Raw genomic sequence first — 22,305 nt, 5'->3', positions numbered from 1 at the left:
ACTATCTACATAATATAGGTTGTCCTGTTCTTTGCCCCTCTTCCTTATTATTGCTTATCCTTGCTATACTTCCAAACGATCCTCTTGGCATACTGCCAATTTATTCTATAAAATTACTTTCAAAGCCTCTTCTGGAGCTGAGAAAAGACCCATTGTAACCCAGCATGAGCCTCCCTCAGTATCTTTACTATAATTCTTCAGAATTTAGCATTTAATTCAGATTAGGATATAGGGTGAGATATAGATGAGGTTTTACTCTGTTCAATGTTTCACTTTTCAAGTCCAAGCACATACAACAAGAACTGCTTAGTGACTTGGCAAATAACAGAACAAATTACTTTTCTGATGGCTTAGTCTATGATGTGTTACACTGCTGGAAAGAAACCTGGTGCTAGAGTGTTTTGTTTTGGTTGGCTTTTTTTTTTTTTTTTTTTGGTTGTTTGGTTTGTTGGGTTTTGGTTTTCTTTGGTTTGGGGGTTTTTATTTGGTTTTGATTTTTTTTTTTTTTTTGTCTTATGGTTGGGTTTTTTGTTTTCCAGAGCAAAGTTTTGGATCAAGTCCAGGCAACTGTAACATATTGATTTTATCCTAAACAGTTGGCACAAATACTTCAGGATCTGGGGAGTAATCTGTTTCTTCCAGACCATTCGTTGTCACAGTCCTTTCTCTGTAGCAAGTAATAGTTTTATCCAATAATTTTAAAATAAATAACTGAAACTTAGAATATACTATAACGTCATTAAATGAATTTAAACAAAGTGGATTACACACAAATGGCAGATGTAGGATAGTTTTATTTATTTATTATTTTTACCTTAGAAGATAATAATAATTACTGTGCCTGATCCTTTGTTTTTAGAACCTGCTGCTAAATTTCTGTTCTGATTCTCTTCAGCTCTTGTAATCTAGGCTTTGTTTGTAGTTCTCAAAACTTCCAGTGACAGTAGGCCAGTTTCATATTGCATCAGTCCACCCACTTCCAAGAAAATGTTTCCAAAGGGTTTGTGTACTTCTGAGAACATGAAGACTGAAACATCAGTGGGTTTTTTAATAACTGATGAAAATAAAATAATTAAAACCTGTGTGGTTTTGGTTTTACTTGATTTGGGCATATTCCACAGAACATTAGCAAAAAAAAAATAGTATTACCAAAATATAATCCATTACCAGTGGGTAATTTCCTGGACACTGAAATACAAAAGATCCAAGAACATTTTGCAGCTCCTCACAATTCTGTATGTGTGGAACTGTGCACAACTACAGATGTTTCCACTGCCGCAGAATTCACTAAAAACTGCCAGGGAATTTGGCCCAGATGTGCTATAGAATTACAATGACCCTGGTAATAGTGAGACTTTAAGCAGCAAACACCAGATGTCCAGTAAAATGGTTAAAACTGAGATCCAAAGCATTTTTTTTACCACATCATCACAAACAAGTATGGAGTGAATAAGCTGAAAATCTCAAGCAATACTTCATTATTCATCATCTCTAAGATGATTCTGCGGGCTTGACTTGTGATATAGTGCCATTCTAGTACAATGTCTCATAAAAAGGCTGCCCAATTAATTTTCAAAAATTAATTAATTAGACATATACATACGTTAATACAAATCTGTATTTTTCTCCTTACCTCTTTTCTCTACTCATTTTCCTTGAGAAGTAATTCTGGATGTGTGTGTGCTGTGCTACTGCCATACAATAGTATGCCTGCAGACAGGACAAATGAACTGCTAAGTGCCAGCTAATGCAGTTCTGCTTTAGCTCAAATGGTAGCAGACTCGAGCTGCGGTACCAGGGCTCCATGCACTCCTACATTCTGCATCTGTATACATGGTAAATGTACTTTCCCTACAAAGTACAAGTATTCATTACCTTAAGAGATACTGCTTTATACAGCGTGTTTTCCGAGGGGTCTGTGTGTGGGGCAGACCCCAGAGACAATGAAAAGCAATACACTTCTTTTTCTACTCTCTATTGATTACAATTTTTTATATCCTCAAATGTAAATTTTAGACATTCACTATCAAAATGTATATTTAGTCATTTTTAAGTGTCTCTAAAACAAAAGATCTTTTCTGTTACAAATCCTTAATCAAAATGTATGATATTGTTTATGGAAGCCTGGTTGTGTTTGTTAGTGGTGTATCTCAGTATAGGGCAATTGACATATATCAGTATCCATAAATTAGATTCTCTGGTTTTGCTTAAATCTTGAATGTAGCAATAATCTGCTTTGTTTTGTCTCTGGAAAACTAAAGGTACAAAAGTTTTTTACTTGGAATTGGGATTATAGGCTTCATAGATAAAAAACTGAATAAAAATATTAAGAAAAAAACACCAACACAAAAAAAGTCTTGTATGCTTAGATAAAAAAATAAAGGGCATGTAGTCTTTGAAAGAAAAGGGGTAGTTACATTCTCCAAACTTTCTTAAAACTTTTTTTTTGCAAAAGATGTGGTATAAACTCTATTAAAATAAAGCGGATTATTTTGACTTCAGTAGGAGCTGAATCAATGAAGAGGAGTCCACTGCTCTGTCACTGTTACTCACTTTTACACAAGAAAGTGTAAAAATTTGCTTACTAAAAAGAATGTTCTTCCATAGAAGAAAATTTAATTATAAACCAGCCACGGCATCATGGCAAAACAAAGTTGAATTACTGCATTCAGAAATACTACTGCTCAAGAATTTATGATTTCTCTAATTTTTTAGTTATGCAGCTGTTTAGAATACTTTTCAGCTGGCTGCAGGTAATATCCTTGTCTGATCTTTTCTAACCCAAAAGGACACAAACCTGTTGACAGCACTACTGTTTCGCTTTACTGTATTGCCAGTTTTACATAGTTGCAGTACAAAATCATAAATTGTGTCATTCTTCCTTGAACTGCAGATGCACATTTTATAAGAAGCTCATTGTCACTTGCTGGATTTCAGCATTTTTAACTTGCAGCAAAACAGAACCTGTAGGAAAACCTACAGTGTTATGTACCAATACTCATAGCATTGCATGCCTTTTCTCGGAGCATTGCCTGTGGATGCCCAGCACTTCAAATGACTACCACCTGTTCCTTCAAGACAGTTACAGCAGCAGCCACAGCACTTGGAGCTCTCTGCCCACCCTTGCCTTGCAAATCTGCTTCTAGTGTACTCTTTTGTCTTCCAAAGCAGTTTGCTGGGCAGAGGCTTAAAAGGAAAGATTGGTTCTGACTGCTTGTTAACTCAGAACAATGTAAGTGTGTTTTTACATCCTTGCTGGCTGTACTGTCCATAAGGGAGGGTTTTCACATGTCTCTAAGTCAACTCTGTAGAATAGCAGGTAACCATTTAGTCATGCCTAGTGAAATGTTGTTTATATTGACTTTGTAATTCTCTATAATGACGGTGAACAAGGAAGTAGTGTGGATGCAAATTGCAGTTACACTTACAGAGTGTGAGATCATGGCAAATCATACTGCTGTGAAGGTGCAATGATAATCTCTGGCTAATCTGGCCAAATTCTAAATCCAGCTCAGAGCTGGTTACCCAGCAGCCTCATGGCATGTTTGTGAAATAAGCAAGAAAAAAATATTTCTCTTTTGCAAATTCAGAAAATATTAGAGATCTGGAAGAAAAGCAAATTTAACCCAAAGCATCTTTCTTTCTGATATATTTATAAAGGTGTTGTTATTTTAATTCATAAAATGCAGACAGGTGGGACGCAAAAAAAATCATACTGTCTGCTGTAAAAGAGCTTGTGTTGCATTTGCTTGTATTGCTACGTGGAACAGTTTGTTCATTTGTAAAGTAAAATTCTCTGTATGCTTTTAAAAGCAGTTTGGGAGAGAGGGTTCATTTGTTTTGTTTATTCAATGCCAGAGTGGCAAAATTTCTTTTCTGCAGAAGAATTCAACTTGGGAAGGGTGCTGGATCAGAAGAGTATACTGAGGAAAAAAAACGTTTCAAAAGAGATGTTCAGGTTAAACCTGCTGAGGCAGGTTTGCTGCTCCAAGAACACATTGCAAGGTTTTTTAGAAAATAAATAACCCAGCAGAAACTGCCACATCAGTGAGACACAGGCTCCATTACTTTCAGAATAAAAGAACTCCGTCAGGTTTCTTTATAGATGTCCATGCAGATGAAGGGGCTGTTGTCAGGTGGGGATACTACAATAAGCCAAGAATACATCACTGTATAATAAGTAGCAATAATAATAATTAGGGCAGAAACTTCTACATGATTCTTCCCTTCACATATTTGTCTTACCTGATGATCTAGTCTCAAAAATGTTTACGTATGTCTGCATCACGATCCTGTAGCAGGTTTTCCACCCATAACTATATTAAAATATATCACTGGTGTAAAGCCTTGCAAAGTCTGTTTCTGATTGTTTAACAGTCAGCTTTGTTGGAATCCTTTGGTAAATCATTGGTAAATCTTCATTTCTCAGTCATTTAAACCTACCTTGCGTGTCCTTTTTCTCTTTGAGAAACTCAGAATGAAGGTTAGTCACCTCTCCAGACAAAATAATGACATCATAATGTTTTATCTTATATGTCTTGTGGAAAGGACAAGAGGAATACTGCCATAGTGTACGAGTTTCATAGTATTGAAGATGGAATCCTAGAATCATCGTATCATAAAATGATTGAATTGCAGAATGGTTTGCGTTGGAAGCGACCTTAGAGATCATCTAGTTCCAACCCCTTGCCATGGGCAGGGTCACCTTCCACTAGACCAGGTTGCTCAAAGTTCCATTCAACCAGTCTTTCAACACTTCCAGGGCTGGGGCATACACAGCATGTAATCTGTTTGGAAGCATTGCTGCATGTAGCCTGCAAAGGAAGCTTTCACATTTAAAACGTATGGTGATTAAAAAAAAAAAACAACAAAACGTGTTTTGGTATTAACTGTCAAACCCATTTGTTCTCTGATTGGACTAACAATGTGGAAAATTTATTAATCCATATGGTATTTTTAGGGAGTTTGTGTACAGTGCATGAAGAGTGGGAGGTATCCTTCGGGGCATCACTCCAGCATACATGATATTTGTTGTATAATGCAGATCTTCATCTGTCAGCGTTTTCTTAAGCAGTACAACCTGGGCTGGGGTGAGCTGGCTGAAACAAAGGGCTGGAGTTCAGTTTTGCACCCATGTCCTCACTGGATCACACTGGCATTGTATGGTGGCACTCCAAAGGTGCAGGAAAGGATCTGTGACACTGTGTCTCTCTGCCTAGGGACAGTATCTGTAACTGTAAGAAATTTGTGGGTTTCAAGGAGTTGTGTTCTTGCTCCCAAGTACATCAAATTCTTTCTAATAACTTTCTTACAACAGAATCCAGTTTCAGCGACACAGAGCTATTTTGTCTGTCCTCATGCAGGTAGATGCCATTTGTGTACGTTTCCTCACATATCTGTGCAATGATACCTTTCTCTCCCATGGTATGTTGAGGTACCATAACTGCCTACAAGATGGGAAACTCAAGTGCCAGTGTGTGTACCTATTCATGGTGCTGTTTGCTACATAAGCAGCACTACAAATTCTGCCCGCTTTGATCACTGTGTATATAAGACTTGCCTTCTACTGGTGCAACTATCTTTTTATGGTTTCCTGCTCGAGGTATTGTAAGAAAAATATCTTAAAGGTCAAGGTGCTAGAAGATAGAATCAAATTAACTATTATGTGTACGTTTGCACATTCTTAATGATACTCTATTATTTTTAAAGCTCAAAAACACTACTTTCAGATTTTTTGAGAAATAAGAAAAATATGTAAAGTTTTTAGTTTGTTAAAAAAAACTATAAAACCACTTCTTGGCCTAGTTTTACTTTAGATTTCAGAAAACTGATGTGTTTATGAATTCAAATCATTGCAGACAAAATTTTGCACCTGCAGTTATGGTTGCCTGCAGTTCAGTTCAATTTAAGTATCTACATCACTGATTGCATCTGTAAATTAAAAACATCTAAGTAACCTAAATTACAAGCACATATAATTGCAGGTGCAAAACTCATACAAACACAAAATGATCTCTGAAAGTTGTTCTTCTAAATCTCATTGTAAGTTATTCACTGTATCATGAGCCTAGAGTCCTCTTGGGAGAGTCACTAATCTATATAATGACACTGAAAGCCTCTTGAATCTCATATTAGCTAGCAGATGGGAAAGAATACATGTAGTCTTATAACTCCCTAGGGATTACGCATGTGGATATTGAAGAGTATAACTTATTCCAATGAAGGCTAACATTAACTTGCAATCAAAAATTTCCTTCCTGAACCACATTTTTTCTGATGGAATTAAAACAACTTAATGTTGTGTTTTTATGAAGTCACAACCAATCTGAGTAGAACACACTCCCAGGGCAAGCACAGAAATTTTGCTCATCTCATCATTTTCATTTAACAAATCACAGCATCAGTTTGCCACAGAGAAATCCTGTCAATCTTTTCCAAAAGTAAACCTATTTATCCTGTGACTTTTATTCTAGTGTCAGAAAAAGATTTCTAAGGACATAGCTACAAACGTATATTTTCTCTTTGGTATCAAAACTAAAACTTAATCATTTTCTTTAATTCTTTTGCTTTGGTGGATGTGGAGCTAGTCTAAATCAGTGACTGCTTCCTGTCGTACCAGTTATGGCAGTACTGTTAGCAAAAGCAGGGGGAGGGGAAACCCTTAAATTCTCTTCTAGTGTTTGAACAACTACAACTCCTACTGAACAAATGAAGCATTCTGCCAGTTCTGACAATCCAAAATGGAATGAAGAGTTTTTCTGTTTCAGAAGCTCTAGGCAAAGCTGTTTTGGCATGCCTGTAGCTTGTTCCTATTGCAAACAAAGGGGCAGCTAGAGGGAAAGTCTTTGGGGAAAGAAAATGCTGTCAGTTGTAAGAAATGAGACATGTAGACCCATTCTACAGCCCAGCTAGTGATTACATGCAGGCAAGTTTGTAAGAGCCTAGACCAGCTGCCAGTGACAATAATGCTGCCATCTGCACTGATTTCAACAGGAATTACATCAAACATACCAGCTTAAGTCTTATCAAAACCGTGGGCAAAACTGGAATTTTGTTCATCGGCAATGGGGGCCAGCCTACAAGAAAAGTGTTAAGAAGGAAGAGGCAAACGTGCCAGGGAGCCCTGCAGAGTGAGCATTGTTGCTCCTACTCCTGGGCTGACAGCAGTGGGAGCGCGCAGCGCATGCTGCAGCTGGCAGGGTCCTGCCTCTCTGCCTGCCTGCAGTTGCTATCCTCCCAGGTAGCCCAGTTCTCCCCTTGACAGTGGTGGTCAGCCCAGCTTCACAGGCACTTGGCACTGCAGAGTAAGTGGCAGAGGTGTGCATTGTATCTCCATTTTTAAAAGTCCAATCTAATTTAATACACATGAATCTATTACTCAAGCAGTACATGGTAACAATGTACCACTTAACTAATTAATTTGCAATCAGCCTAGGGAAAAAAAGCCACAACAAGATGTTCTTTTTTTGCACATGGAGAACTGTTGAGGCTATTTTGTACGTTACAGTGCAAGGCTCCAACTTCACCTTCCTAAAACTGTTTTTTTAGGTGCTTTGGTATAACAAAGAAGAAAACACATGACAAATATGTAGTGTAAGAGAGGACTAGACCCTCCTTTGAATAGAGAGAAATTTTAACAAATATTCCTTTTTTTACTCTCACTTTTTGCTGCGATAGACAGAAGAAACGAAGGAGAGAGTTTTGTGTTTTCTCTTCTTGAGGGATTTATATGTAGGTGTTTCTTGTGACTCATATTAATTCAGAGTGCAGCCTAGAAAGACAAAAATTAACTAGCATTTTGACCAAGAGATTGAGAGGTGATTAAAACTAATGGAAGAAAGGCTCATTTCTCAGTAAGAACAACAGTCACATGGGTGATGGATCATAGTAACTTCATAATCTGACCCACATGCAGTAAATATGGTGATGACTGCCATTTTAAATAAGTGAGGTAGATTAATGCTGATTATTAATCCATTTCTTGGCCAGTCTGATTTTTTCAGAGCCAGCTCCTCTGCTGTTTAGTGTTTTTCTGAAGTATCTTAATACTTTTCACTGACAGCCCCTTCCCTTTTAACCAGTCACTTTTCGTACCTATGTTATCTTATTTGAGGGATTTCTTTCATTAATTGGTTTGCTTCTAGTATTCTTATAGCTTGACGCTTGGTCATCTTTTAGCACATACCATAACATCAGTGTTATTACAGACACCTGCTAACACATAATTCTGTATTACATTTATTTGCTTGGAAACAAACCCCCCCCCCCCAAAAAAAAACCCAACCCTTTTCTTTAATTCCCATGTGTTGCAGTGAAAGCTCAGTGAAAAAGTGAAATATGCTTTGAAAATAAATACCTAGTATTTAGTGCTGGTGTCTAAAATGGCAGATATCTGCATGGTAGACACAAAATGGATAAACAAATATATTTCCATTATAGAAATTCAGAAGCCAGTTTGGCTAAGTGTGTCATTGATAGCTTTATATGAGGTTCCTGTAGGGACATGTGTTTAACATTTGCGGTAGGATAATACACATAACATACTTCACAAGAACAAAAACTTTTTGGAGAGCACCAGTGTCCAAGCTTGGTTTTCTGTGAATGTTTCCAACTTTTTATATCTTTTAAAGTATGACTAACTTTGTGCCTATTGCCCCTGAATGACACCCAGCCTTCCCTACAGGCTTCCCTATATCTCTTCAGCTGGGCAAATGACTGTAAATGCTGTGATTGAGGGTAAGCTACATGTGTGAACAGGCTAGTGGTTTGCTGCTCGCACACAACTGAATTGTATGTCCCTTTTACTCAGCAGTAGGTACTAATTTGTGCCTGCCTTCACTAAGCACTATCTAGTTCTTCTGAAAATTCTGGGAACTTAAATGTTTTTAAATCTCCAGCTAGGTCAACATAAAGATTACATCGCACTACTAGCAATATTAAAGAAATATTGCCCTGTTTTCAATTGATTTACTTTATTTTAGTAATAGATTCACAACATGCTACCATGAAATAAAAAGATACCTTTTGCTGATGTAAATGAAACTCTAAGCAAATTTTATTATTTAGACACATATACTTCCTCTTTTGAAGAGCACCTACCCTTTTACCAAGCGTGTCTCAAGAATTGCTTCCCTTTTTTGAAATAAAACATTATGTAAAATCAGAAAGTCACATGCTCGTTTAATGTAACTGATGTTGTCATGAAATCCAGGTCCTTTATTTATACTTGGGATAATGCAGAGGTAATGAAAGCAGAATTGGACCTAAGAGGGTTTTTGTTTCAGTTATACAACAATGTGGGTAAGAGACTTGGATTTGACAGCAACAGAAGAAAGGGAATATTGTGCTCATGCCTTCAATCAGCTTTATTGGATTCTTAAAGGGAAAATTATGTGAAAGACAGAGGAATAAAACAACAAACTAAGCAAGATCCCAATTTCAGTATAATTAGAAGAAAATAACTGATTTAGGTTGATAGTCTTGCCAGGGTGAATGACTCAAGGCTTCCAAAGAAGAAATGGAAACCAGAAGGATAGCGAAAGCCTGGAAGAACAAATTGAGAAGATATGATTGACTGTAATGTTTCAAAATCAACTGCTGCAAAGATGAGTTTGGGCTGTTGCCCAGAATACAATTGAATGGTGATGTTCGTTTAGACCCTTAATGCTGAAACAAAATAAGATGTAGCTGTGTTTCTGTTAGAGATTTACTTGTTCTTTCCAGTGTCTCTAGCTAGGGATATGATGTCATGTCCCTTCTCTTCTATCACACGCTGCAGTGATTGCTGCCACTGTTCTGTGATTTTTTCTGAACATAGATTTTCTGAAGGAAGGACTGAATCCAGGTGATAATATCTTTCAAATGTGAAATGTCATCACCACTCACCAGATGACTTTAAAAAACTTTATGCACTGTGTGCAAGTAGGCTAACTCAGTGTTATTGACCAAGGATAAGAGAAGTGTAAGATTGTTGTGCGTGTATGTGCTTTGTGACTGACAAGGCCATTCCTGTTTTTTGTTACTATCGTGCTAGGTTTTTTTAAATTAAGCAAGTTGCTCATTTTGCAAAGATTTCAAATAATTGGATCTTTGATGGGCACAACTTGTAAAGCATTACTTGGAAAAATTGGGGCAGCTGCTTGTCCTCCACCTCAGGCACAGAAGGTTCCAAAAGAGACTAAGCTTTATGCAAAAAAATAGTCAGTTGACAATAGGCAGTGTTGAGATGGGATTGTCATCTACTTCCTCCTTCCTTTTATTCCTTTCATCTCACTGGCTGTGCTTACTAACTGTTTTTCTGTTTCTATTTCAAATGAGGAAGAAAAAAAATCTAAACCACAGTTCATAATTAAATACTGAGCTAGTTCTTACCATGTTTACTGAATTACATATTGCATATATGGATGTATATCCTCAAAGTTTTCATGTGTTTTTAGATTTCTAAACTTAATGTGTTCCATAAGAATAGACCTTAACTCCTTCTTGACTGTTTTTCATGATGAGATTTGCCTCCACAGAAGAAAGGAGTAAAGTGGTGAAACCCAGTTACAGATCCTTTAAAATTGTAAGGATTCACAGAGACATGAATATAGTTAGTTGCTGAGCTCTGCAGATTCTCCTGGTTCACAGTAAAGATTCCTCCAGCAGAAAATATTCAGTGTTGACCTTACAGCTGCAACAAACAGATCAGCTTGACATGACATGCACAGTAATACCTTTGTATAGGTATCTTTGCCGCAGGGTGGCTAACCTGATAAAGAGAGCTTTAAACCAAGAACCACAGGGGGTGGAGAGAGTTACCACAGCTCTGAGGGAGCAATGGACAGGCTGACAAGCAAAGCACCTGCGGTGATGTGAACAAAAACACAAAAATTAACAAAACAGGGCTTAAGTGGCATCATCTCAAGCATTGGCATGTAAGCAAGGAAGTCTCTCTGAAGTGCCTGCACACTGAGGCACAGAGCATGGGGCTAAACCGTGTGTGGTAGTGTGCAGAGAGCTGCAGCAGTAGGATCTTGTTGAGACTCCAGAGATGCAGTGGATGGCTCACATCACTGGAGTGCAGTGCAGTGGAGGGATAGACACTCTTTAGGAAGGACAGGCTGAGAAGACAAGGATGGGGAGTTGCCCTTTATGGGAGAGAACAGCTGGAGTGCATGGACCTCTGTCTGAGGGTGAATAATGAGAGCTTATGGGTAAGGATTAAAGAGCAGACCAGTAATGGCGACTTTATAGGGGATGTCTACTATGGGCCACCTGACCAGGAAGAATGAGCAGGTTGTTGCACTGGGACATGGAAGGGGAGGGGTCCATTTGAACATCAGGAAACACTTTTCTACTGTGAGGGTGATCGAGCACTGCCCGAGATCTCCTGGATCTTTGGAGAATCTCCTTCCTTGGAGATATTCAAGAGCTGTCTAGAGGTGGTCCTGGGCAACCAGCTCTAGGTGGCCCTGCTTGATCAGGGGCTTGGACCAGATGATCTCCAGAGTTCCTTTCAAACCTCAACCCTTCTGTGATTCAGGAGCAATGGATAATTGCTTTTCATATTTTTAGTTCCTATTTCTCTAGCCGCCTGGCCTGCTGATTATCTGAATCTCTGGTATTTCAACACCAAGATGTGATAGAATGGTGGATTACTCTTTAGAAGTGATTACCTGCCTCACAGGATTGCTGAGATGGCAGATATGTTGCTCAAATTCCTGATATACCCTCCCCTCCCACATTCTTTCTGCGAAGCTTCCCCAGTAGATCCTCAGAGCCCATGGCAATGTTACAAGGTTTATATATTCAATAGCTGCATACATGAGAGTATACATGCTGGAAAAGCAACCTGTACTGCTCTTTAAAGCTAAGCAATGCTGCTGGGTGTTGTAGAGCTGAATTGTTGCTTTACAGTGCACAGCTTTCTACTTATGCATCTCTTACTAATGAGGAAATCTGGGCCAAGTTTGGGTCTCACTTTTTTGCAGTCAGAGCTAAACTTATGAGTAGAGCAGTGGAGCACTTCTTATTTTCCAATTACAGTCATGTCAGAGTACTAGAAATTCCAAAGGGGATGGCTGTTGTAGATATGTTTGCAGTGGTTTAGATAGAGCTGAAACGAAGGAAGTGTTTATAGAAATCTGTGTTCTTGTAGCTGACCCTACTTGGACATCAGTTTCAGTTTGAACTTGCATGAAACTCTATGAATCACGTGCTTAAAGTTATTCAGCATTTCAGTAGCTTGCTGAATCAGCAGGAACATACTTTGAACATGTATGAACCGTTAAAGACTAAGACTGGATCCAGTATATCTATATTGCTATATCTATAGATATTTCTAGTTATATCCATATCTATAAGGATAGATACAGGTATATGTACGCAAGTGTGTATAGATATTTATGTTTGGAAAGTGAGACTTCAAGAAAATTCAAACAACAGACAACTCAACTGAACTGAACTCCTCAAATCTCCTACCCAAGGACTTTCAGAGTTTTGTCATGAAAACATCAGTGTATAAAGTGCTCAAAGTTTCCTTTTATCATGGACTGGAATTCAAAATTTGCTTGCTTCAAAAGAAGGATAAGTGATATTCCCACTCTGGAGCATCTTACAAAGTCTAGTTTATTTTGTATATATTGAATCAGCTTAAGAAGATAACTGCAGAGAAGTGTTGGAAGAAGGGTGGAAAAAATGGTATAGCATTTGTGTTATTTTACATTCCCCTGGGGAATGTGAATTAAATTGTGGGGGTTTTTTGACATGCATAAGATAACTGTAGGAGAATCTGTTGATGTGATGACTCTTCCACGTTCTGCAAAAATATTCCAAGTAATAGGCTGTTTTAGAAAGGTGAATCACCACATTTCGACATCACCAATTTTCAGCATTTTAAGAAGAGATAAATCCTTTGCTTTAAGAAGTTATTTCTTCTGTAGACAGAATTGTCTTACAGTCCTGAAAGAAGTGTATAAACTCTGAAGATGGATAAAAATGTAAGATATACCCTTGTTGGCTGGCAAGGCAGCTTTTTGCTGATTGCATTAAATGCCTCTCCTCATACACTGTCTAGGTTAATGTGGAGACCTAACAGGCAAGAACTATGTCTACTTTCACCTCATCCTGAGATTTTGAGAACTACCTGTCATTTAAAGCATTACCAAGACCCAGCTTTGTGCACCTTCATTGCCCTTGTAAGCAGAGTTTAGGTTGCCTGCAAATGCCATGTATGTTGCTGTGCTTGTAGCAGACTATATACAGATAGATACATAGATATAAAACTTAGATGATACAACACAAAGCATACCTTTGGCTTCAGGCTAGCTAAAAGTCAGCAGCTATTGTAAACTCCTTTGTTGTTTATGGAGCTAAGTAAAAAAGTGTCAAAGACCTGAATGAGTACAGTGGCAAGATACTGCCTAATTTTTTTTCCAAGATGAAATATGTGCATTCTATTACGGCTTTGTTCATAGATAACTTGTGTTAAAAGTACGCAGAAAAAATAAAACACCTTCATCTATTTTGAGGCATATTTAAAACTAAAGATGTCTTTATCTAGTGTCTAAAAATAAGCACGCAGGTTTTTTGTATGTAACTTGCTGAAGTCACAGTGTTTGCCAAGTCTGTACTGTGTGACTTCAGATTTTAATATTATTACTGCTACATCAAGAAAATTTAAAAAATGAAGCAATACTTTCTCGTAGCTGTCAAAACTGTTCCTCTTCCTTTAAATACTATTTCTTTTCTAGTCAGAAAAAAAAAAAAACAACAAAACAACTTATTGAATTTTTACTTGTTTATTGCTGGTTCTGTGACATCTCACAGCAGATAATAGAATTGGTAGCACATTACTTATTTAGCAAATGAGCAAACAGAATTGTTGTTTGTCGATATGCTTGGACATGCAGAAAGCTCAGTTGCTTTACTCAAAAGTGAAAATAGAATTGGTAGTATAGTAATGATACGTTGTTTATCCATGCAAAAGTAATTTATTTTTTCTTCACCAGATTGCTTGGCTTCTACAAAGGAATATTTCCTCCCATCTTGGCTGAGACACCCAAAAGGGCAGTGAAGGTAAAAACTCCATACTTCTGTCTTAAAAACATGATTAGGGACAGTGTTAGTTGTAAAGCATTTTATTCCTCCCCCGCTGATTGACATTAAAATCTTGAACTTATTTGGCATATTAATCCTCTGATTTTTACTGGTGGGAAACTTTCCTGTTGATAACACAATAATAACTGTGTTTGATTATGAAGTGTATAATTATGCTCTTAAATGCTAAGCTGATTTTGACCTCTATATATAATGTTACTGAAAAAAAATACAATTAATTTATACAATCAAAATTAATAAAATACCTCCAATGATATTTTAGCCTCATAATTAACTCTGGTTTAGACATTTTGTTTTACTGAAAATACCTAGCCACTTGCAAAACAACTAAGAATAGCTTAATAAATTAACACAAGAAGCCATTAATGAAGCCACTCCTAATAAGTACTTACTCAGTAACTTGAAGTAGTATACCTACAGATTTGAAGTGCTGCCCAGAGTTTTCTTGTATTCCAAAGAGCACTCTACTTCATACTTTCACTGTTTTACAGATTGAATAAAGTAACTCTTCATCATGCAAAGTACATTTTACTCCGGTTCTCTTACAGCTGAAATAGATGGTAGCCTATCAAAGTGTATTTGCTGTTGAATGTTGATCTTATTTTCTTTTATTGTCCTCTATGTTGACATGTGTAGGATTATTTTAGTAACATTCCTAAGCAAAATATTCAATACATCAATCTCTTCAGTTAAGTGATGCAATCTTTTTAATGAAAAGGTAGCAATTAAGCACCTCATCTTAAAGTTCTAAATCTATCATTGTGTTACAAGAAAATGGTTCTTTGTGTCTTACTTCAGAGCTTTGAAGTTTCCCATAGTTGCACCAATGTATCTAAAAGCAGTTTTTATACAGAATGTCTTGATTTTCCTTTCTCTATTTTTTTTTTTTTTTTAGGTGGGATGGGGTGGGTGGTTTGGGGTTGTTTTTTTTTTGTTGTTTCTTTCTAAAAAAGCTGCATATGATTCTGGTCCTTAGTCTGCAATTAATCATTCACATTCCAGTTCCTTTGCAGAAGAACAATATTTGTATAACGTGACAGCATGTAACCTTGTAACAGAATCCTAAAGGAGTTCTGGTAATGTCATCTTCTTGTTTGCATTGGCATTTTAGATGCAAATGACATATGTCACCTATCTCAAAATTTTTTAATACAACTAAGAAAACTCAGGTTCTATTTCATAACAAAGTGGCAGTGAAGAATAGATAGATGTTATTTAGAAGATTCATAATAACTCCCTTTCTTCGTACCGTGATATTTCCTCTGTCTCTCCATTTCATTTCATTTGAAACAGGTCAAAATCTGATCATGCTTTGTAGGTACCAGCATATATGTAATTAAAATACAAAGCCAGGTTGGATTTCTCTCCCACCAACCTGAGTCATGCAAAAGTCTTGAGTAACTTTCTCTTATTCAAATGGATTAAATTGGTTTAAACCGCATGTTATCCAACATAATACTAGAATCACAGGAAGATTTAAACTGGGAGGGATCTCTGGAGGTCCTCTAATGAGCCTCCTATTCAAACAGCGATAACTTCATGGTTAGATCAAGTTGTTTGGATGTCTTGTTGAGTTCTGAAAATCTTCTAGGATGGAGACTGCAGCCTCTCTATGCTCCTGCTCCAGTTTTTAATTACTTTCACTGTGAAGAATTTTGCCTCAAATTCAATCCAAATCCCCTGTTGCAATTTTTGCCTGTTGCCTCTCATGCTTCTGTTGTGGACCTCTGAGAAAGTCCATCTTTGTCTTCTGGATGGTGGAAGAGAGGAATTATATCCTCTCAGACTTCTTGTCTCCAGGCTAAAGAGACTTGGTTCTTTCAGCTTCTTGTACATCATAAGCTCACAGGTCCTTATATGTCTTGCTGGTGCTCCCTTTGTGGGATCTCTGTGAGGGCTCAGTAGTGTTTCTGCTTCCATGGAAACCAAGTTTAAATGCTAAATGTATTTTTTAATTAAGTCATCGATTTCTTCAGTAGTTTACACTACTTTTAAATTTTACACTGTTCCTAGGAAATCAGGAGGAAAAAAGCTTTAAGTTTCCTTAAGACGTCAACTATGTTCTACATTAGAAGAACTCAGTGACAGAATAGGGCAGCACAGTAATGTCCTTATAAGAACCTTGATACTGAAGCAATTCAGTGTGAGATGCAATATGACAGCACAATTTCTAGACTCCAAAGTGGAGTTTGTACGCATGCTTTGACCTAAGAGAATCCAGCTTGTCTCAAATTTCCTCTTACCTTATTTGTATGTGACTCCAATGGAAAAGTCACTGCTTCTTTTGATTCACTCTCCACTTTCTATTCTTCTAATAGTTTCCCTGATTTTAACAGGTACTAAGATATCCCTTGTGCACTGCCAAAGCCACAAACTGACTTGTGAGATCCAGAGGGCAGTTATGTCCATGCTTGTGGTTTTGAGACTTGAGAAACACAAAAAGTAGAGAGGCAATTTCTAGGTTTCAGCAGCCTTGGGTTGTGTTTGTAAGGACCTTTTTGGAAAACTTCAACTTATAGTGTCTTTTATATCTCATAAAACTGTATACGCTATGGACAAGGGAGATTTTGTACCAGGAAGTGCTTGTAGTACTGGATAGTACATAAATAAAATGTTTTACTTATCTGGTGTGGATATTTGCAAGTAAAAATGAAGCTACTGAAATAAAGTTATTTAGCCCCAGTTATTTAGCTAAGTGTTGAAGATATTTACTTGTAGACAACTATGTTCTCATGTCTGTCTTGCTATTTCTTTTTTTCTTTCTCTTTATTTCCCTCCTAAAAAGAAACCTGGTATTTCTGGAAGATGAAAAGTCAAGGTTTATAACTTTATGTTAGATTGAACTTGGAGGAAGGAAGCGATGATGCCAATACAATGGTTAACAGATGAACTTTTGGGGCAAATTTATATTGCTCATGTGTTCCCAGACATCTTGTTTCAAGCATATATTTTTACCTTAGAATTATTGAGACATCTGGTAAGTACTTTGGCTATTTTTTTATGCAACTTGAATTAAAGTGTATCTTTGCCAGATGGACAATATTGTTTATTATATACACAAAAGCATGCTTTAAATACATTTATTCTGCGATATTTTTTTTTGTGCAAATCTATTAATACAACTGTAAAGACAAAGACAAGGTATGTTGTGGTTTTAAAAACATTTTATTTAAACATGATACAAATCCATATGATATAGCTAGATACTTTTTGGCAAAATTGTATGTATACTAACCATGCTAGTATACCCATCAACATTTAAATTGAGTTTTATTGCTATTATTTCTTTTCTTTTAAAAATGATGTAAATCATAGTTACTATTAAGTAGCTATTTTATTTATGACTCTAGGAAGCTATTGATTTTTAAAGTAACATTTTTAAGACCAAAAAATTGTCCTTATTACAACCATTTTACAGATCTGTAACATTATGGAAAACATTAAGGAATACCAGAAATTCCATTAAAGGTTAGGAGGGTAACAATGGGTAGAAGGATGCTGGAGAGAATAAAGCAAACTTTGTCACAATAAGAAATTAATTTAGTTCAGTGAAGTAACTCACACACTCACAATTGACACTTTCCCAGAGACTTCCTTTTACCTATAAAATATCTTCAGTTTTCCAAAAAGATAAACCTACAGTCTAAGTAACACTTTTTTTTAATTATTAGCAAAGCCAGTACAATACTTTTAAATGTGTTTGCAGGGTGTTTGCAAGACTAGTCTTCAATCTGTACACTATTTGGAGGGCCCTGATTTTAGGACCTTTTCTGCAAAATGAGATAAAATCCCTACTGAGGATAAAAATGTATCTACCCCCTGGCCAGAGTATAAGTCCTTCAGTTTTACAATTTAATAAGTATTCATATTCCTTCCTGCTTTAAATCTGGTGGCATTATTAATATGTTAACACTTGTTTCTCTGATGGTTTTGGTGCCATTATACTGACTTTTCATTTGAAGCCACTCTTGATTGAAAACTGTTATTGGCTTTACAATAGAATAGGATTCTAAACAAGTTAAAATGACAATGTGGTGCTTATTACTCATGTTCCTCTACACACGGTTTATGGACAAGCTGTTTTGTTCTGATAGGTCTGTGGTAACTAAGCCCTGAGGGACAGAGCTTGTCTTCTTTGGCTGAAACCCAGCACAGGTCACCCAGTCTTTCTGTTTTGCCTGAAAAATTCTGTTCCCTTATGTTTCTTACAATTCCCACATCTCCACTGACCTCATTTCCCATTGCCTTCCTGTCATGGTGAAACTGATTGTCACATGCATGGGCAGGTGCTGTGTGGAGGGATCAGAGCCTCATGTGTGGGAGCAGAATTCAGAGGATCCTGCCTTCATTTAAATCAGATTGCTCTAAACTAATCAAGTGTTACAGGTCAACTTTGGAAAGTAGCCAAGAAAATGTTCTAGTGATTTTGCTATACAGAGGTGTGACAGTTCTTGCTCTAGCAGATAACCAACTGCACGAATGCAGTCTTGGTGAAACTGTGACAAGGTTTTGTTGTTCAGTCCTGTAATACTGGACATCCTTTGAAAACACCACTTCCCTTTTGCATTTAAAATTGTGAATACTTCTTGGACAGATTATAGGACTCACAGTGAGCTGTAGTTACGGGCCTTGTGTTGTTCCATGTGTGAAAATTATGTGGGACAAACAGCATCTCCAGTATCTTTGGTTTTCTCTGTAATTCAGATATTGGTTCTTTATAATCCACAAGATTTTCTGCTGTCCTCATTCATCATGCTAGATAATCATTTTCACTCCCTTCAGAACAGTCTTATGTGGCATCAACCTGAAGTGGTCTTTCAGTGGCTTCAGCAACATATTTTCAGAACACTAATTTGAAACAATATGAGGTTTGGGGAGATTTGTTGTTCACAGAAGCACTGAGACTAAAAAGGGTCTCTTAGGCCAGCAAACCTAGTTGTCTGCTATTCTGTAATCTCCTTCATAAATTTACCAGACTCTCCCTTACAAGTGCTTAAATTTTTTCCTTCATTATTCTTATTGGAAGACTGTTTCAAGACCCCACACCTTTGGTTGTAAGAAAGCATCAAATCTCAAGCCACATTCTATTTATTAGTAGCTGTTACTTTTATACCCAATTACTTTATGTTACATATCTTACTTTTTTCTCATTCTCTTGCAGCCTCTGTTTTGCTAGACTAAACAAGGAAAACATTTATTTTCCTTCAGTCTTCATTCTTAAAAAAAATATCTTTAAGTTCTCCTTATTGCCCTGAAAACCCTGGTTTGAATATGCTGTAGTCTAAGGTCATCTTTTTAGAACAAAGGTGGCCAGGATTATGTGCTGTATTTCAGAGGGAATCTTACCAATAATTTGTACATTGTCACAAATACTCTTTCTTGACTGATGTATCTTAGACCTTAACCGATGCATGTTAGGCCTTGTCTGTCCAGAGACAAAGAAATACACAGTGAAGGTCTGTCTGCCTGCGTCATTAGGAAGCTTCTTACTGGTCTCACTGCAGTCAGGGTTATTCTCAGTACTCTTCTTGGATGAACAAATCCATTAATTTAAAAAGCTTTGCTTTTTAGATTTCACAAAAGGTATTCTGAAAATTAATGGGTTTGGTTGGCAAGAAATGTTAGGTTGTGAACTAAGACATTTACAAATGGTTACCTTTCTCTCTGTCAGTGCAGATGAAACCGAGCTTCTCATTTCTTTCTTGGAATTCAAACACCCAAGAGTACAGCTTTCAAAACTCATCCTCTAAGGATCTGCAGATACTCAGAACTTCTGAGCACCACTGACTGAAAGCAGACAATGGGATGACAGATCTATTTGTAAAGAGCAAAAACTAAAAGAAATGTGCTTGTGGACAGTAAAATATTACAAAAATCTATAGACTTTCTGTCTTCAAAATCACAGTATCACAGTATGTTAGAGATTGGAAGGGACCTCAAAAGATCATCTAGTCCAATCCCCCTGCCGGAGCAGGAACACCTAGATAAGGTTACACAGGAACGTGTCCAGGTGGGCTTTGAATGTCTCCAAAGAAGGAGATTCCACAACCTCCCTGGGCAGCCTGTTCCAGTGTTCCATCACCCTCACTGAGAAGAAGTTTCTTCTCAGGTTTAAGTGGAACCTCTTGTGTTCCAATTTATACCCATTTCCCCTTGTCCTTTCATTGTTTGCCACTGAGAAGAGCCTGGCTCCATCCTCGTGACACTCCCCCTTTATATATTTGTATACACTAATAAGGTCACCCCTCAATCTCCTCTTCTCCAAACTATAGAGACCCAGCTCCCTCAGCCTCTCCTCATAAGGGAGATGCTCCACTCCCTTAATCATCTTAGTTGCCCTGCGCTGGACTCTCTCCAGCAGGTCCCTGTCCTTCTTAAACTGAGGGGCCCAGAACTGGACACAATATTCCAGATGAGGTCTCACCAGGGCTGAGTAGAGGGGAAGGAGAACCTCTCTCGACCTACTAACCACCCCCCTTCTAATACACCCCAGGATGCCATTGGCCTTCTTGGCCACAAGGGCACAGTGTCGGCTCATGGTCATCCTGTCGTCCACTAGGACCCCCAGGTCCCTCTCCCCTACACTGCTCTCTAACAGGTCGTTCCCCAATCTATACTGGAACCTGGGGTTGTTCCTGCCCAGATGCAGGACTCTACACTTTCCCTTGTTATATTTCATCAAGTTATTCCCCGCCCAACCCTCCAGCCTGTCCAGGTCTCTCTGGATGGCAGCACAGCCTTCTGGCGTGTCAGCCACCCCTCCCAGCTTAGTGTCATCAGCAAACTTGCTGATAGTACACTCAATTCCCTCATCTAAATCGTTGATGAATATATTAAATAATACTGGTCCCAGTACCGACCCTTGAGGCACTCCACTAGATACAGGCCTCCAACTAGATCTTCAATTACATCTTTCAGATGAGAAGTAGACTAGTATCTGAGAAACGTGAAAGTGATTGCAGTATATTAAATATGTGAGGATGATTTCTTGAGAGAAATTACATTTGCTACTACATTTAAACCACTATGTGAAAGTTTAATGCTAGAGGAAAGTTTATAATTTAAAAATGTGAACTGTGTTTTGTAAGAGAACTCTTACAGAAAAAAATACTTTAATTGCACTTATGCTATCATGCACGATACACTAATAAAATCAGTTCTGAAGCCTGATTGTCTGATGAAGCACATCTAACACTGCTACAGAGAGTGTGAAACAAAAGTGGCTTATGTTTATTTTGCAGAACTGCACATGGCTATTCAGGATACAAGGTATCCTGAAGCTATTCATTGTAGTTTGGTTTTGCTAATTTGCATAAGTAACTCATAATTTTTGTCAATGTAATTTCAGTCTAACTTTTATTTACAGTTTTTCACCTTTGAACAATACAAGAAGGTACTAGGATATGCATCATTACCGCCAGGACTGGTATGTATTTATACAGAACGTTATGTTCTAATTTAATATGGGTATACTGAACGGTGCCATCCATTTTCTCTCATAGAAGGAGGCCAAAATTAAAAGGGCCAGTTCAATCAACAGCCTTCCAGAACAGACTTTCCTTTTGAAAACACTGATAACAGAATTTATCAAAATGATAGTTACATTAATTTTTATATCAAATGCCTTCAAAGTAATTCCCTACAATGTCATAACATTTGATAATATGGATAGAGACAGTCACCATGGAAGAGTGTCTGTGCAGCTTGCCGTTCTTCATTCTTGCAAAGTAGATAATAAAGTTGAATGTTATCAGTATTTATTTATTTATTCATATGATAATGACTAGTTTGATACTTCAGCCTCAGTGTGCTACTCTGCAAGGCACAGTGCAACTATAACAAAACTACAGACCTCAGTCTTATTCTAAAGACTTTATAATAAAAAACATAAACTATGTATAAGAAGCTGCTACCTCCTTTGAAGTGAATGACAAAATACTCTTATAGATCAGTGGAGTTTGGATTTCATCTCAAGAGCATAAAAAAAAAAAGTCTTAAATATACACAAAAATGTTTTAATGCTAAGATGCAGTTTGCATATGCTGTATGCATTCTTACAGAGAGAGCTTAATTCTGCTATTTTACCATTTTGAATAAAATATTTTTTATAAGAATTACTGCTTTCTGTAATGTAAGAATCTAAGTAATAGTAAATATCTATTTTTCATGAAAATGGAATCATAACTGTAGGAAATGGTATTTTTA

The 22,305-nt window shown here is 37.2% G+C and overlaps 1 protein-coding gene across 10 annotated transcripts in view; it reads left to right on the top strand.

Annotated features, from left to right (window-relative positions):
• Nucleotides 1-22,305, top strand: part of SLC25A21 (solute carrier family 25 member 21) — a 252,139-nt gene that overhangs the window by 208,927 nt on the left and 20,907 nt on the right. For 7 of the 10 annotated variants that reach the window (XM_061367324.1, XM_061367333.1, XM_061367329.1 and 4 more), the window contains 2 exons: nucleotides 13,992-14,058; nucleotides 21,467-21,526. In XM_061367324.1, coding sequence (XP_061223308.1) covers nucleotides 13,992-14,058; nucleotides 21,467-21,526 — 127 coding nt within the window. Of the gene's footprint in view, nucleotides 1-13,991; nucleotides 14,059-16,424; nucleotides 16,543-16,885; nucleotides 17,078-21,466; nucleotides 21,527-22,305 lie in introns of those variants that run through there. The other 3 variants (XM_061367331.1, XM_061367330.1, XM_061367332.1) reach the window with 2 other exon arrangements.

This window comes from Neopsephotus bourkii, unplaced genomic scaffold, assembly GCF_033783945.1.
Source record: "Neopsephotus bourkii isolate Nb327-2 ecotype Australia unplaced genomic scaffold, CSIRO-AGI_Nbou_v1 NB_1376, whole genome shotgun sequence".
Taxonomy (NCBI): domain Eukaryota; kingdom Metazoa; phylum Chordata; class Aves; order Psittaciformes; family Psittacidae; genus Neopsephotus; species Neopsephotus bourkii.
Note: the sequence above shows the minus strand (reverse complement) of the source record. Positions and strands in the feature narration are given on the sequence as shown.